At 45.6% G+C, this 14,998-nt stretch overlaps 1 protein-coding gene across 10 annotated transcripts in view; it reads left to right on the top strand.

Moving 5' to 3' along the window:
• SMYD4 (SET and MYND domain containing 4) overlaps nt 1-14,998 on the top strand; it is a 50,093-nt gene that overhangs the window by 28,348 nt on the left and 6,747 nt on the right. For all 10 annotated transcript variants that reach the window (XR_010152747.1, XR_010152745.1, XR_010152748.1 and 7 more), the window contains 3 exons: nt 496-1,663; nt 13,606-13,788; nt 14,239-14,402. Coding sequence is in view for 6 of the 10 variants with exons in the window: in XM_009431555.5 (XP_009429830.4) it covers nt 496-1,663; nt 13,606-13,788; nt 14,239-14,402 (1,515 nt within the window). In the remaining 4 variants the exon portion in view is untranslated. The remainder of the gene's footprint in view (nt 1-495; nt 1,664-13,605; nt 13,789-14,238; nt 14,403-14,998) is intronic.

The raw sequence follows: 14,998 nt of genomic DNA, 5'->3' as shown, positions 1-14,998 counted from the left end.
TGTAATCCCAGCACTTTGGGAGGCCGAGGCGGGCGTATCATGAGGTCAGGAGATCGAAACCATCCTGGCTAACACGGCAAAACCCCGTCTCTACTAAAAATACAAAAAAAAAATAGCTGGGTGTGGTGGCGGGCGCCTGTAGTCCCAGCTACTCGGGAGGCTGAGGCAGGAGAATGGCGTGAACCTGGGAGGTGGAGCTTGCAGTGAGCCAAGGTCGCACCACTGCAATCCAGCCTGGGCGACAGAGCGAGACTCCGTCTCAAAAAAAAAAAAAAAAAATTTAATCCAAAAACATTAAGCATAACAATATCCTCAACAAGTATTGCTAATCACTCAAAGGATCACACAGAACTATATGATTTTAATAAGCATGTGGTTGTAATTGTTCCATTTTTTAATAATCCTTAACTTTCCTGTAGATTTTTGGAAACATTTTCAGTAAACATTGAAGAATAGGGACCAAGGGTCATTGTGGGATTTTCTTTCTGTTTTCAGACGTGTCTTAAAGACATTAACAGAGCACAGACACATGGGTATCCAGAAAGGTTGCAACCCAAGATCATGTTACGTAAAGCAGAATGTCTGGTGGCCCTGGGGAGACTGCAGGAGGCAAGGCAGACCATCAGTGATCTTGAAAGGAACTTCACAGCCACACCAGCCCTAGCAGATGTCCTCCCTCAGACTCTGCAGAGAAACCTCCATCGTCTGAAAATGAAGGTACAAGAAAAGGACAGTCTCACAGAAAGCTTCCCAGCAGCTCTGGCCAAAACCCTTGAGGAGGCGGCGCTGAGGGAGGAGAATGAACAACTTTCCAATGCGTCATCATCCATCGGCTTATGCGTAGATCCTTTAAAAGGTCGCTGTCTCGTTGCCACAAAAGATATTCTCCCAGGAGAGCTCCTGGTGCAGGAGGATGCTTTTGTGAGTGTTCTCAACCCAGGAGAACTGCCACCACCGCATCACGGCCTAGACAGCAAATGGGACACCAGAGTCACCAATGGGGACCTCTATTGTCACCGATGTTTGAAGCACACTTTGGCCACAGTTCCGTGTGACGGATGCAGTTATGCCAAGTATTGCAGCCAGGAGTGTTTGCAGCAGGCCTGGGAGCTCTACCACAGGACAGAATGTCCTCTCGGGGGGCTGCTTCTCACACTGGGTGTCTTTTGCCACATTGCCCTGAGGTTGACTCTTTTGGTGGGATTTGAGGATGTTCGCAAAATCATACCGAAGCTTTGTGATAAGATTAGTAACAAGGACATCTGTTTACCTGAAAGCAACAATCAGGTCAAGACACTTAATTATGGCCTAGGGGAGAGAGAGAAAAATGGCAACATCGTTGAGACCCCAATTCCTGGATGCGATATTAATGGGAAGTATGAAAGTAATTATAATGCTGTCTTCAACCTTTTGCCCCACACTGAAAACCATAGCCCAGAGCACAAATTCCTCTGTGCTCTCTGTGTTTCTGCACTGTGCAGACAGCTAGAAGCAGCCAGTTTACAGGCCATCCCAACTGAGAGGATTGTGAACTCCTCTCAGCTTAAAGCAGCAGTGACACCTGAGTTGCGTCCTGACGTGACTATTTGGGGAGTGGCGATGCTGAGACACATGTTACAGCTTCAGTGTAACGCTCAGGCGGTGACCACCATACAACACACAGGTAAGAGGGAACCTGATGTTCCTGCTTTTCAATATTGTTCTCGATGGAGCAGGTGTTTGAGAAGAAACAATTCCAAAGGAAAATAGGATTCAAACAAATCATTGAGCTAATGGGATCACTAAGCTGTCTTGTTTATTGTCACAATGCCATTAAGAAGCTATATGACCTTAAATTATTTGATCCTGCCAGGCGTGGTGGCCCACTCCTATAATCCCAGCACTTTGGGAGGCCGAGGTGAGCAGATCACAAGGTCCAGAGATCAAGACCATCCTGGCCAACATGGTGAAACCCCGTCTCTACTAAAAATAAAAATAAAAAAATTAGCTGGGCATGGTGGTACATGCCTGTAGTCCCAGCTACTCGGGAGGCTAAGACAGGAGAATCACCTGAACCCGGGAGGCGGAGGTTGCAAATGAGCCGAGATCGTGCCACTGCACTCCAGCCTGGCGACAGAGTGAGACTCCATCTCAAAAAAAAAAAAAAATTATTTGATTCCGTTCTGCCTCAGTTTCTCATCTGTAAAATGGGTAGTTTTATCCCAGCTAACTTTACAGAGTTGTGTAAAGCTATGTTTGTAAAAATTCTTTTTTTTTTTTTTTTTTTGAGACGGAGTCTCACTCTGTCACCCCCAGGCTGGGGTGCAGTGGCGTGATCTCAGCTCACTGCAAGCTCCGCCTCCCAGGTTCACGCCATTCTGCTGCCTCAGCCTCCCGAGTAGCTGGGACTACAGGCGCCCGCCACCACACCCGGCTAATTTTTTGTATTTTTAGCAAAGACGGGGTTTCACCATGGTCTCAATCTCCTGACCTCGTGATCCGCCCGCCTCAGCCTCCCAAAGTGCTGGGATTATAGGCGTGAGCCACCGTGCCTGGCTGTTTGTAAAAATTCTTTTAAAATTCTTTAAAAAGTCCATATTGCTGAAAATTTTTTTATTTTTTATTTTATTTTATTTATTTATTTTTTTTTTTTGAGACAGAGTCTTGCTCTCTCCCAGGCTGGAGTGCAGTGGCGCAATCTCAGCTCACTGTAGCCTCCACCTCCCAGGTTCAAATGATTCTCATGCTCAGCCTCCCAAGTAGCTGAGATTACAGGCATGCGCCACCATGCCTGGCTAATTTTTTTGTGTTGTTAGTAGAGATGGGGTTTTGCCATGTTGGCCAGGTGAGACTTGAACTCCTGGCTTCAGGTGATCCACCTGCTTTGGCCTCCCAAAGTGCTGAGATTACAGGCATGAGCCACTGCACCTGGCCTTTTAAAATTTGTTTTAATAGAGATGAGGACTTGCTATGTGGCCCAGGCTGGTCTTGAACTCCTGGGCTCAAGCAATCCTCCCGCCTCAGCCTCCCCAAGTGCTGGGATTACAGGTGCGAACCACTGCACTCAACCCGAATTTTTTTGGTTATGAAGGAAAACTGTCTCAAATAAATAGTAATAGCAAGTTTCTTATAAGGTACATACACAAAAGGCCTGACACAGTACGCCTGTAATCCCAGCATTTTGGGAGGCCGGGGTGGGTCAAATCACTTACTTGAGCTCAAGAGTTCAAGACTAGCCTGGACAGCATGACAAAATACAAAAATTAGCCAGGTACGCCTCTAATCCCAGCCACTTGGGAGGCTGAGGCAGGAGAATCACTTCAGCCCAGGAGGCAGAGGTTGCAGTGAGCCATGATCGCACCGATGCACTCCAGCCTGGGTGAAACCCTGTCTCAAGAGAAAAAAAAAAAATACATGCACAAGATTCCAGAGAAAGCTATATAGTTTCTCTTTAGGGAGGGCAGAAATAATAGTCAAACCAGACTGCAGAAAGAAGAGGCCCAGTAGTTGGGTAAGGTATCAAAGTCCTTTTTTTCTTTTTTTTTCTGAGATGGAGTGTTGCCCTGTCACCCAGGCTGGAGTGCGGTGGCACAATCTCGGCTCACTGCAACCTCTGTCTGCCAGGTTCAAGCGATTCTCCTGCCCCAGCCTCCCGAGTAACTGGGATTACAGGCGTGCACCCCCACGCCCAGCTAATTTTTGTATTTTTAGTAGAGATGGGGTTTTACCATGTTGGCCAGGCTGGTCTCGAACTCCTGACCTCAGGTGAGCCACCCACCTTGGCCTCCCAAAGTGCTGGGATTACAGGCGTGAGCCACCGCGCCCGGCCAGATATCAGACCCTTAACTCAATCAGCTACTCTCTGTCTTCTCTTTCCAATTGAGAGATATTTCCCATTCTTCTAAATTTCCAGCCCAGCGCAGCCTTCCACCCCACACTGCAGCAGAAGCTGCCAGCCTGCATAGTGCCTGTCCTTTGATCAGGTGGCCAAACCTCAAGGGGCCACCTCTAAACACAGACGAGCTGGCTCAGCCTGCTTTCCTGAACTGGAGCCTATAGATAACACTACTTAAGATAGATGGGAAGGTTGGATGTGCCGAGAATCATGATCCAGCTTGACATCTCCAGTGTGACTGTGCTGACAACAGCTACAACTATTATTAGAAAAGTGGCATTTGCAGTCTATTTTATGATCTTCATTTTAGCAGAAAATGTTTTTTGACTCAATCCGTTCCTTATACTTTTCTTAATTTTTTCAATTAACTCTCTTGAGAGGGAGGAAACCAGGTGTTAGCTAAACCGAGTTTTTATAGACAGATGAATATTAAATGTGGCTTCACTAAACTCTACATGCTTAGCTCATTTGATCTTCTCACATTAGGTCATCTAGAATTTGTCAGCCTATTTTGGCGTGCATGTTTATGTTTAATTTTAATTCAGCAGGCAAGTTATATGGTATATAGGTATCTCAGTAGACATGTTTTGGCCAAGATTCTCTTCCCCATCCTGAAGCTCGTGGAACATCTAAAAATAGGACTGGCCTGGTCCCATGATACTACTAAATCACATGTCAGGTTAGCCTGTGTTTTCCTCTGCCCTCCTTTGCTGCTTTGAGCCTTTGCTACCATCTAAAATATAGCTGCTGAGTATTTTTCCAGAATTAGGTTCTCCTTTGGGTATATTCACTTGTATTTTTTAAAATACTTACTTTGTTCTGTTTTTCTGAACATAAAAATATATGGGGCTTCCCGATTAAATGGCAGAAAGTTACCAACTCTTGATTCCATGTCTTGCCTTTAAAATACTTAATAGGGCTGGGCGCGGTGGCTCATACCTATTATCCCAGCACTTTGGGAGGCCGAGGCGGGCGGATCTCGAGGTCAAGAGATCAAGACCATCCTGGCCAACGTGGTGAAACCCCATCTCTACTAAAAATACAGAAATTAGCTGGGCATGGCAGTGGGCGCCTGTAGTCCTAGCTACTCAGGAGGCTGAGGCAGGAGAATTGCTTGAACCTGGGAGGTGGGGGTTGCAGTGAGCCGAGATCACGCCACTGCACTCCAGCCTGGTGACAGAGGGAGACTCCATCTCAAAAAAAAAAGAATACCTGAAGCCAGCCGCAGTGACTCACACCTTTAATCTCAGCACTTTGGGAGGCTGAGGTGGGCGGATTGCTTGAGCCCAGAAATTTGAGACCATCCTGGGCAACAGAGCAAGACCCATCTCTACAAAACAAAAAAAAAATAGCCAGGCACGGTGGCATGTGCCTGTGATCCCAGCTACTTGGGAAGCTGAGGCAGGAGGATTGCTTGAGCCGAGGAGTTTGAGGCTTCAGTGAGACATGAGTTGTGCCACTGCACTAGAGCCTGGGCAGCAGAGAGAGACCCTGTCTCAAAAAGAAAAAAGAAAAATACATGCTTATTCTGTGGCTAATGAAAACTGGAAGAATAGATACATATCGTAATACTGGCTACTTGGGGTCATGGAAAGTGGTTTGGAGACATCGGCTTTATCTATGAGGTTCTAATGTTTTATGCATAATTTATTGTTTATGTAATGTTTTAAAAATATATACATAGAAGAAACAGTAGAAGCAAAAATACCAAAATCTGAGCAGCGATTAATTCTGAAAGTGGAAATACAGGTGATTGCTACTTTCTTCTTTGAACTTTTCTGATTTTTTAACATTAAAAACACTTATTCATACAGTGGTACCATTATACTATTAAATTTTAAAATGATTGTATACCTTTCCCATAGTTCTAGAGGAAAATACTTAAAAAAAAAAAAAAAAAAAAAAAGCTCACGGGCCAGGCACAGTGGCTCATGCCTGTAATCCCAGCACTTTGGGAGGCCAAGGCAGGTGGATCACCTGAGGTCAGGAGTTCGAGACCAGCCTGGCCAACATGGTGAAATCCGTCTCTACTAAAAATACAAAAATTAGCTGTGCGTGATGGCAGGTGCCTGTAATCCCAGCTACACGGGAGGCTAAGGCATGAGAATTGCTTGAACTTGGAAGGTAGAGGTTGCAGTGAGCTGAGATCGTGCCACTGTACTCCAGCCAGGGTGACAGAGCAAGTCTCTTAGATAGATAGATAGATAGATAGATAGATAGATAGATAGATAGATAGCCAGGGCGACAGAGCAAGTCTCTCTCAGATAGACCAGACAGACAGACAGAAGGCTGAGGCAGGAGGAACACTTGAGCCCTGGAGTTCGAGACCGGCCTGGGCAACATAGCAAGACCCCACCACTGGGAACAACAACAAACAGAGAACAGCCTGTTTCTATACTGTGTAAACTGCTCCAGCCTGTGGGGAAACCTAGAACTCTTTCCCAGTCATTTTAGAAAGCCGGTGATAAAAGCTAGAGACCAGTCTCACTTGTGAATGTAGTTGTAGAAACCCTGGATAAACCACTGCAGTGTCATATCTAGCAGTTTATTGAAGGAATAATAATACGTAACCAAGAAGAGTTTCTCCCAGAAAGGCAAAGGTATTTTAATTCGGAGGGATATGAAAGACGGCTTCGATAACCACAGAGACATGCCATGTTCTTAATGGAAAGACTGAAAACTTTGAGTTTCCTGCATTAACCGAATCAGTTTCATACCATTTCAAACAGAATCACAGTTGAGTTTTTCTGGGAACTTGACAACATTCTAAATCCATCTTGAATAAATGGGTGAGAATAGCCTTTTTTTTTTTTTAAGAGAACTGAAAGGTCTTGGTACTGTCAGATTTCATACGAGCATTAAAGCTACAAAATGAAAAACAACTGGAAACTGATGACAGCCCCCCAAAAAGGATTAGAGTCTTTTTCAAATCATTAACAACTTAAATATTTCAGAATTAAACCATCAATTATCTAGTTAAAGGTAAGTGAACATTTATGTAGTCTTAGGGTGGGAGAGGCTTTTTAAAATACTATAGAATGTCAAATTTAGGTAATTAAAAGATAGCTAGATTTAACTACTTAGGTACCAAATACCAAGAACACCATAATTGGTTAGGAAGATAAAGGATGGCGGGGCGCGTTGGCTCAGGCCTGTAATCCCAGCACTATGGGAGGCTGAGGCGGGTGGATCACAAGGTCAGGAGATCGTGTCCATCCTGGCTAACACGGTGAAACCCCGTCTCTACTAAAAATACAAAAAAAAAAAAAATTAGCCTGGTGTGGTGGTGGGCGCCTGTAGTCCCAGCTACTTGGGAGGCTGAGGCAGGAGACTGGCGTGAACCTGGGAGGCGGAGGTTGCAGTGAGCCAAGATCACACCACTGTACTCCAGCCTGGGTGACAGAGCAAAACTCCATCTCAAAAAAAAAAAAAAAATATATATATATATATATATATACAAAAATTAGCCAAGCGTGGTGGTGGATGCCTGTAGTCCCAGCTACTAGGGAGGCCAAGGCAGGAGAATCGCTTGAATCTGGGAGGTGGAGGTTGCAGTGAGCCGAGATCACACCACTGTACCCCAGCCTGGGCAACGAGCGAAACTTACTCTCAAAAACAAAAACACTGCACTGAGAGGCAGAAGACCTAATCTCCTGAACCTCTGTGTATCTCAGTGTCATCATGGACATGATGAGACTGGATAAGCCTCAGAGCCTCTGGGGAAGGCTGTTTGCAAACATGACCACAGTTTCTCCCATCCCTATAAGTTGCCTTTTTGCAGCTTGACATTGCTGCTTCTCTTGTCAAGAAGTGGAGATTTTTTTCCCCTCCCCTTGAATCTGGGCTAGCTCTGTAACTTGCTTTGACCAATAGACAGAAGTGACCTGATGTGACTTTTGAGTCTAAGCCTTAATTGCCTCCACTGTCACCGTCTTGGAGTGATAGTGTAGCCCTGTGAACAAGCCTGGGCTGGCTTCCTTGAGGATAAAAGACCAGGTGCCACAGAAAGGCAGTCATGTGAGTCAGCCCCAGGCAAAACCAGCAGAAAAAAAAAAAATAACTGAGCTGAGCCAAAACTGCTGGGGTACAGAATTGTGAACAAATGAAATTGTCATTGTTTTAACAATCCCCCCAAAAAAACCTCATAAACAAAAATTAAGATGTAAATGGACAAAATGAGGGAATATCTCTAGCAACTATACAGCTCTTAAAATCAACTTTTAAAAATATGCATAGCGGCCAGGCACAGTGGCTCACACCTGTAATCCCAGCACTTTGGAAGGGTGAGGCGGGAGGATTACTTGACCCCAAGAGTTAGAGACCACCCGGGGCAACATGGCTAAACTCTGTGTCTACAAAAATACAAAAATTAGCTGAGCGTGGCGGTGCGCGCTTGTGGTCGCAGCTACCCGGGAGTCTGAGGTGGGACAACGGCTTGGGCCCAGGAGGTCGAGGCCGCCGTGAGCTGAGATCACCCCATTGCAACAGAGTGAGACCCTGTCTAAAAAATAGCAAGATAAAAATAAAAACATGCATAATGATGAAAATCTAAAGCCGGGTTGTGGTACTGTTTGCCCAATCTTATAAATTTCCCCCCAAAAAAGCACTGAATTGTACACTTAAGTGAATTTTACGGTAGATGGATTCTATCTCAGTACAGCTGTTGAAAGCACACGTGAGCAAGCACTGTATCGAAGTAGATAGTGATAAGTAAAAACGGTCACTCTCTAACCTCTCTAGTAATTAAAACCAGATACCTTTGTTGGCCTGTCACGGCAGCAGAGTTGTTTTACTGGTTTTGTTTTTGTTTTTTGAGACAGGGCCTCTGTCTGTTGCCCAGGCTGGAGTGCAGCGGTGTGATCTCAGCTCACTGAAGCCTCGACCTCCAGGGTTCAAGTGATCCTCCCTCCTCAGGCACCCAAGTAGCTGGGCTCAGGTGTGCACCACACCAGGCTAACTTTTGTATTTTTAGTAGAGACGGGGTTTCACCGTGTTAGCCAGGATGGTCTCCATCTCCTGACCTTGTGATCCGCCCACCTTGGCCTCCCAAAGTGCTGGGATTACAGGGGTGAGCCACCTTGCCCGACCTGTATTTTTAATTCTAAAATGCATTTTAGGCCAGGCGTGGTGGCTCAAGCCTGTAATCCCAGCACTTGAGGAGGCCCAGGCGGATGGATCACGAGGTCAGGAGATCGAGACCATCCTGGCTAACGTGAAACCCCGTCTCTACTAAAAATACAAAAAATTAGCCGGGCGTGGTTGCGGGCGCCTGTAGTCCCAGCTACTCTGGAGGCTGAGGCAGGAGAATGGTGTGAACCCAGGAGGCGGAGCTTGCACTGAGCCGCGATCGCGCCCCTGCACTCACTCCAGCCTGGGCAACAGAGCGAGACCCCGTCTCAAAAAAAAAAAAATGCATTTTAGGTTAGGATTTAAAGACAACATGTTATATCTGCCTGATGGCATTACAAGCAACTGTCATTTTCTCTGTAATGTTCAATTTTTAAATTTTTTTCTGACTACCACATATTCCTTTTGTAATTTCAATTAGTGGTTGTTTGTTTTTGAGACAGGGTCTCACTCTGTCACTTAGGTTGGAGTGCAGTGGGGCGATCGTAGCTCACTGTAACCTCAAACTCCTGGGCTCAAGCGATCCTCCCACCTCTGCCTCCCAAAGTGCTGGGATTACAGGCGTGAGCCACTGCGCCCAGCCTCAGTTAGTTTTTTTAATAATAAAGATAATTCAAATGATAAAGTAGTTTTCTATGAACATTTTTAAGGCACTTGATACAGCTTGCAAAATTGCCCTCCAGGAAAGTTCCACTGACGCGCCCACCAGCAAGGTTCACTTTCATTGTTAAATTTCATCTCATTTTGTTTTAGTCTGCTCATATTTCTAATCTTGTTATATCCCTTTTTATTATTTCTTTGGGGTTCCAATGCCTCCCAATTTAGTGTTCTCATTGAATTTCATTAGCAGCTGTTTCATTAGTAGTGCAGGCAAAGGATTAAAGTGTTAACTAGGATAGACTTTGACAAAAACCTATAAAAATGTATGTTATTATCTTTGCATAAATCCTATTTAATCAAAGTTCCCCAGAAACCTCTCACTAGGGCTTATCTCAAGGGACAGAACTGGCCACTGATGATTTTCTAGACCGTGACACGCGTGGTTCTGTCTCAGTGGGAATGGCACATTTATGATCTATCCGGATTCCTGTCATAACAAGGTTTTATTGGGGTTCTGTGTCCTGTCACTTCCCATCAATTCACTGCCCATTGCTTTCGCTCTTCAGCAATGAAGGAATCTATCTTTTTTTTTTTTTTTGAGACGGGCCAGCCCAGGCTGGAGTGCAGTGGCGCCATCTCGGCTCACTGCAAGCTCCACCTCCCAGGTTCACTCCGTTCTCCTGCCTCAGCCTCCCGAGTAGCTGGGACTACAGGCGCCCACCACCATGCCCGGCTAATTTTTTGAATCTTTTTTCTTTACTTGAATCCCAGTTTAAATGCACCAGGGATGGGCATGGCTTAGCCAGCACTTTGGGAGGCCAAGGTGGGTGGATCACAAGGTCAGAAGTTCGAGACCAGCCTGACCAACATGCTGAAACCCGTCTTCTACTAAAAATACAAAAATGAGCTGAGTGTGGTGATGGGCGCCTGTAATCCCAGCTACTCAGGAGGCTGAGGCAGGAGAATCGCTTGAACCCAGGAGGCGGAGGTTGCAGTGAGACGAGATCATGCCACTGCATTCCAGCCTAGGCGACAGAGCGAGACTACGTCTGAAAAATAAATAAATAAAAAGAAACGCACTAGGGATATTAGCAAGGTACTGTTTTGGTATAGAATCACTCCCTCTTTATTTTAATACAAAATGTCACAGATTAAATTTGGTTGATGAAGTACATACATAGTCTCACTTTCTATTATCTCTACTAATAGATGATTAATGCACAATACTGAGTAATTTTTAAAAATCAATACTTAATTTTTTAGAAATAATTAGAGAGCTATTCAACTCTGACATAAATACCCACACGGTTCCTGGGCCTACTTCTGTCAGAGGGTAATCTATAAATAATTCACAAAGCTGACATTTACTCACTGTAGTGTGATCATTCTTTTCTGGAAAATTTTAGCAACGGTTCTAATATAGATTGCCAGTTATCAGTAGTTGGCAATGCAAGTCCACTTTTAATTATGCAGAGGCTGATTATTCAGACGACAAATTGTTCATGCCCTGGACAGCTCCTTCCTGCCACCTGCCTTTTAGCATTTTCACTGCTCATTAGCACATATACCAGAAGGTGGGCATGCGACAAAGGGGAGAAGAAAAAACCAAAATCAGCGAAGCACTTAGGAGAAGCTCTGATGAAAGATTTTAATACAATTTGTAGGATTATTAACTAGAGTTGAGTCATTTGGATTCCCTGTGAAATGTATTTACTTGTTCTATTCTTGTTCTCCTTAGCAACAGATAGTAAAATTGACAACAAAATTGACAACATTATTCCTATATTCAGTGTTTTCCTTTATAAAACTTTTTTTTTTTTTTTTTTTTGGAGACAGAGTCTCGCTCTGTCACCCAGGCTGGAGTGCAGTGGTGCAATCTCGGCTCACTGCAACCTTTGCCTCCCAGTTTCAAGCGATTCTCCTGCTTCAGCCTCCCGAGTAGCAGGGATTACTGGTGCACGCCACCACGCTCAGCTAAGTTTTTATATTTTTAGTGGAGACGAGGGTTCACCATGTTGGCCAAGCTGGTCTCGAACTCCTGACCTCAAGTGATCCACCCGCCTCGGCCTCCCAAAGTGCTGGGATTACAGGCATGAGCCTCTGCGCCCGGCCTGTAAAACATTTTCACGTGATGGTTCATAATACTTTCTTTATCCATTACATTTGTACCTAGACTATTTCTTTGGCGAATTTGTTTTTTTTTTGTTTTGCGAGACAGAGTTTTGCTCTGTCACCCAGGCTGGAGTGCAGCAGTGTGATCTTGGCTCACTGCAACCTCCTCCTCCTGGTTTCAAGCAATTCTTGTACCTCAGCCTCCCGAGTAGCTGGGACTACAGGCGTATGCCACCATGCCCAGCTAATTTTTGTGTTTTTAATAGAGACAGGGTTTTGCCATTTCGGCCAGGCTACTCTCGAACTTCTGACCTCAGGTGATCCGCCCGCCTCGGCCTCCCAAAGTGCTGGGATTACAGGCATGAGCCACCATGCCCAGCCTGGTGAGTGGTTTTTTTAAGATTCCTGGTATATATTCGGTGATATCACAATTATTTGATGGTTTTTTTCCAGTTTTCCAGAAAACTGAATGTTTCCTTTTAAATACTGGTATTTTTTATCTTCCAACCTGTTTTGTTAGAAACACAATTTGCCTCATGCTTAAATTGAGGCTACTGAAGATAATTTAAGCGTTTCTGTGTGCCCAAGGTTATCTTTACTGTACATACTCCTAGGACAGATGGCTTTGAGAAAGACCAGCACAGGTAGAGCCTCTGGCTAAGTGAAATGTTACAGGTGGACTTTTAAAATGCTAATTATCCACCATGCTTTCTTTTCTGAAATGAACAAATTTTTTTTTTTTTTTGGAGACGGGGTCTCACTCTTGTTGTCTAGGCTGGAGTGCAGCAGCACGATCTTGGCTCACTGCAACGTCCGCCTCAGGCGTTCAAGCGATTCTCCTGCCTCAGCCTCCCGAGTAGCTGGGACTACAGGCACGTACCACCACACCCAGCTAATTTTTTGTGTTTTTAGTAGAGACGGGATTTCACCGTGTTAGTCAGGATGGTCTCGATCTCCTGACCTTGTGATCCGCCCGCCTCGGCCTCCCAAAGTGCTGGGATTACAGGCGTGAGCCACCGCGCCTGGCCAAAATGAACAAAATTTTAAAGTAAACTATGGGCCTGAAAAGACCAAAAAAGAAAAAAATGATAAAGAAATGTTACAATTATAGTAAAACTTTTTTTAAATTTTTATTTATTTTTCTTCAGACAGGGCCTGCTCTATCACCCAGGCTGGAGTGCAGTGGTGCAATCCTGGCTCACTGTAGCCTCGCCCTCTAGGGCTCAACTGATCCTCCCACCTCAGCCTCCTGAGTAGCTGGGACTACAGGTGTGCACCACCACAGCTGGCTAATATTTTAATTTTTTTTGTTTTAGAAACCAAATCTAGCTGTGTTGTCCAGGCTGGCCTTGAACTCCTGGGCTCAAGCAGTTCTTCTGCGTGAGCCTCGGGATTTCAGGCAGGAGCCCTGGTGCCTGGCCTGCTTAAATATATAAAGTTTGGGGTAGTAACTAGGTCGCTTGTTCTGTTAACCAACCAAAGACCAGATAAACAAAAGCCCATGGGCTCTAAAAGTCTTTGGGAAGTCACCTCAACAGGGGCTCTGGTTTCTATGTGAGAACATTATGAAACTATCTAGAACGCTCCCTACTTATCATCCCTTTTTTATTACTTTTTTATAAGTTCTTATCTTTGGCTATTTCGTGGTGTAGAGGCACAGTCGTTAGGTTCCAGGACTCCAGTGGACTTTGTGTGCGTTCATCCACTTTGCTTCCTGGGGACTGGAGCTTGCCGTGAGTCGTGTTCCATCTGATTTATATTGGATCTGGCTGTGGAGCCATGACTTACACGGGCTGCAGGCCTAGCTGCCCAGCTCATCTTCTGAGAAACAGAGGGCAAGGCCGGGGCTCATGTGCTGACACCTTTTTCCTTCTTTCCTCTTGCCCTTTCAGGACCTAAAGGGAGCATTGTTACCGACAGCAGGCAGGTGCGCCTTGCCACAGGCATCTTCCCTGTTATCAGCCTCCTGAACCACTCCTGTAACCCCAACACCAGCGTGTCCTTCATTAGCACTGTCGCCACCATCCGGGCGTCACAGCGGATTAGAAAGGGGCAAGAGATTCTCCACTGCTATGGTGAGCCATCCCTCCGCACTGCCATCCTGCCCTTCTCCAACAGAAAAGGACAGGGGGACGCAAGTCAGCAAGCCACCAGGCATGTGACTTCACCTGTCTACTGTCTGCTTCCTGGAAGAGGCAGTGAACACTTAGGCCAAAAACAAGGAAGGGAGGATGGAAGGAAGGGCCTTCGTGCTAGGGCCCTATTGCGGCTAAACTATGTCTCGCTGTTTAATCACTATAAACTTCCTATTCTGAAAATGGGCTAGGAACAACTTCTTGGCTTCTCTTTCTTCCTGTCTCAGCAACTTGGAAGCTTATTTTAGTATCCAGTTCCACAAATATTTGAGTAAAGGTTAGCTGTCACATGATAGGTAATTGTCCAGACCCTCTGCTAAGCTGAAGGTTTTTAAGTAGTGTTTGACTCTCTCTTGCTTTCAATATTGGCTGAGGGTGATCTCCCTCCAGGGCCTCACAAGAGCCGGATGGGGGTTGCCGAAAGGCAGCAGAAGCTGAGGTCTCAGTATTTCTTTGACTGCGCCTGTCCAGCTTGTCAAACTGAGGCACACAGGATGGCTGCGGGGCCCAGGTGGGAAGCATTCTGTTGCAACAGTTGCGGAGCGCCCATGCAGGTAATTCTCTCTTCTGTCTCCTCCGCTTTTCCTGGAGGTCAGTTTTCCAGCCCAAGGGTGATCAGTGTTTAGGAGGAAGCCATCGGGGACTTGTAAGTGCTGAGATCAGGAATATCACCTCCATTTGAGCCAGTCATCCCCATACACTGGTTCCCTCCAGAGAAACCACAGGGAAAGGTTCAATTTAGTAATGTTTCCCTTATAAAGGACAGAAGATCCCATCTGAACTGGTTTGGGATTTGGGGGAGACTGGGAATTTATTTGCTCAAGTCAGTCATTGAAAAGTCCCAGGATAGGCTGGGCACAGTGACACATGCCTATTATCCCAGCACTTTGGGAGGCTGAGGTGGACAGATCACTTGGAGGCCAGGGGTTCAAGACCAGCCTGGGCAACATAGCAAGACCCTGTCTCTACCAAAAAAAATGTTATGAGAAAAATTCCAGGATAAGGCTGCTTAAGATACAGCTTGATCCAGGGGCTTTCTGTCCACCCCTCTCAGCTTCATTTTCTCTGTGTTAGCCCATCCTCAGACAGACTTCCCTCTTACGATACAGGATGGCTGCCAGCAGCCCAGCCTGCGGATCTCCTGCCAAGG

This window comes from Pan troglodytes, chromosome 19 (assembly GCF_028858775.2).
Source record: "Pan troglodytes isolate AG18354 chromosome 19, NHGRI_mPanTro3-v2.0_pri, whole genome shotgun sequence".
In the NCBI taxonomy this organism is placed as follows: domain Eukaryota; kingdom Metazoa; phylum Chordata; class Mammalia; order Primates; family Hominidae; genus Pan; species Pan troglodytes.
The sequence above is the reverse complement of the archived record's forward strand: the minus strand, read 5'-3'. Positions and strand labels throughout refer to the sequence as shown.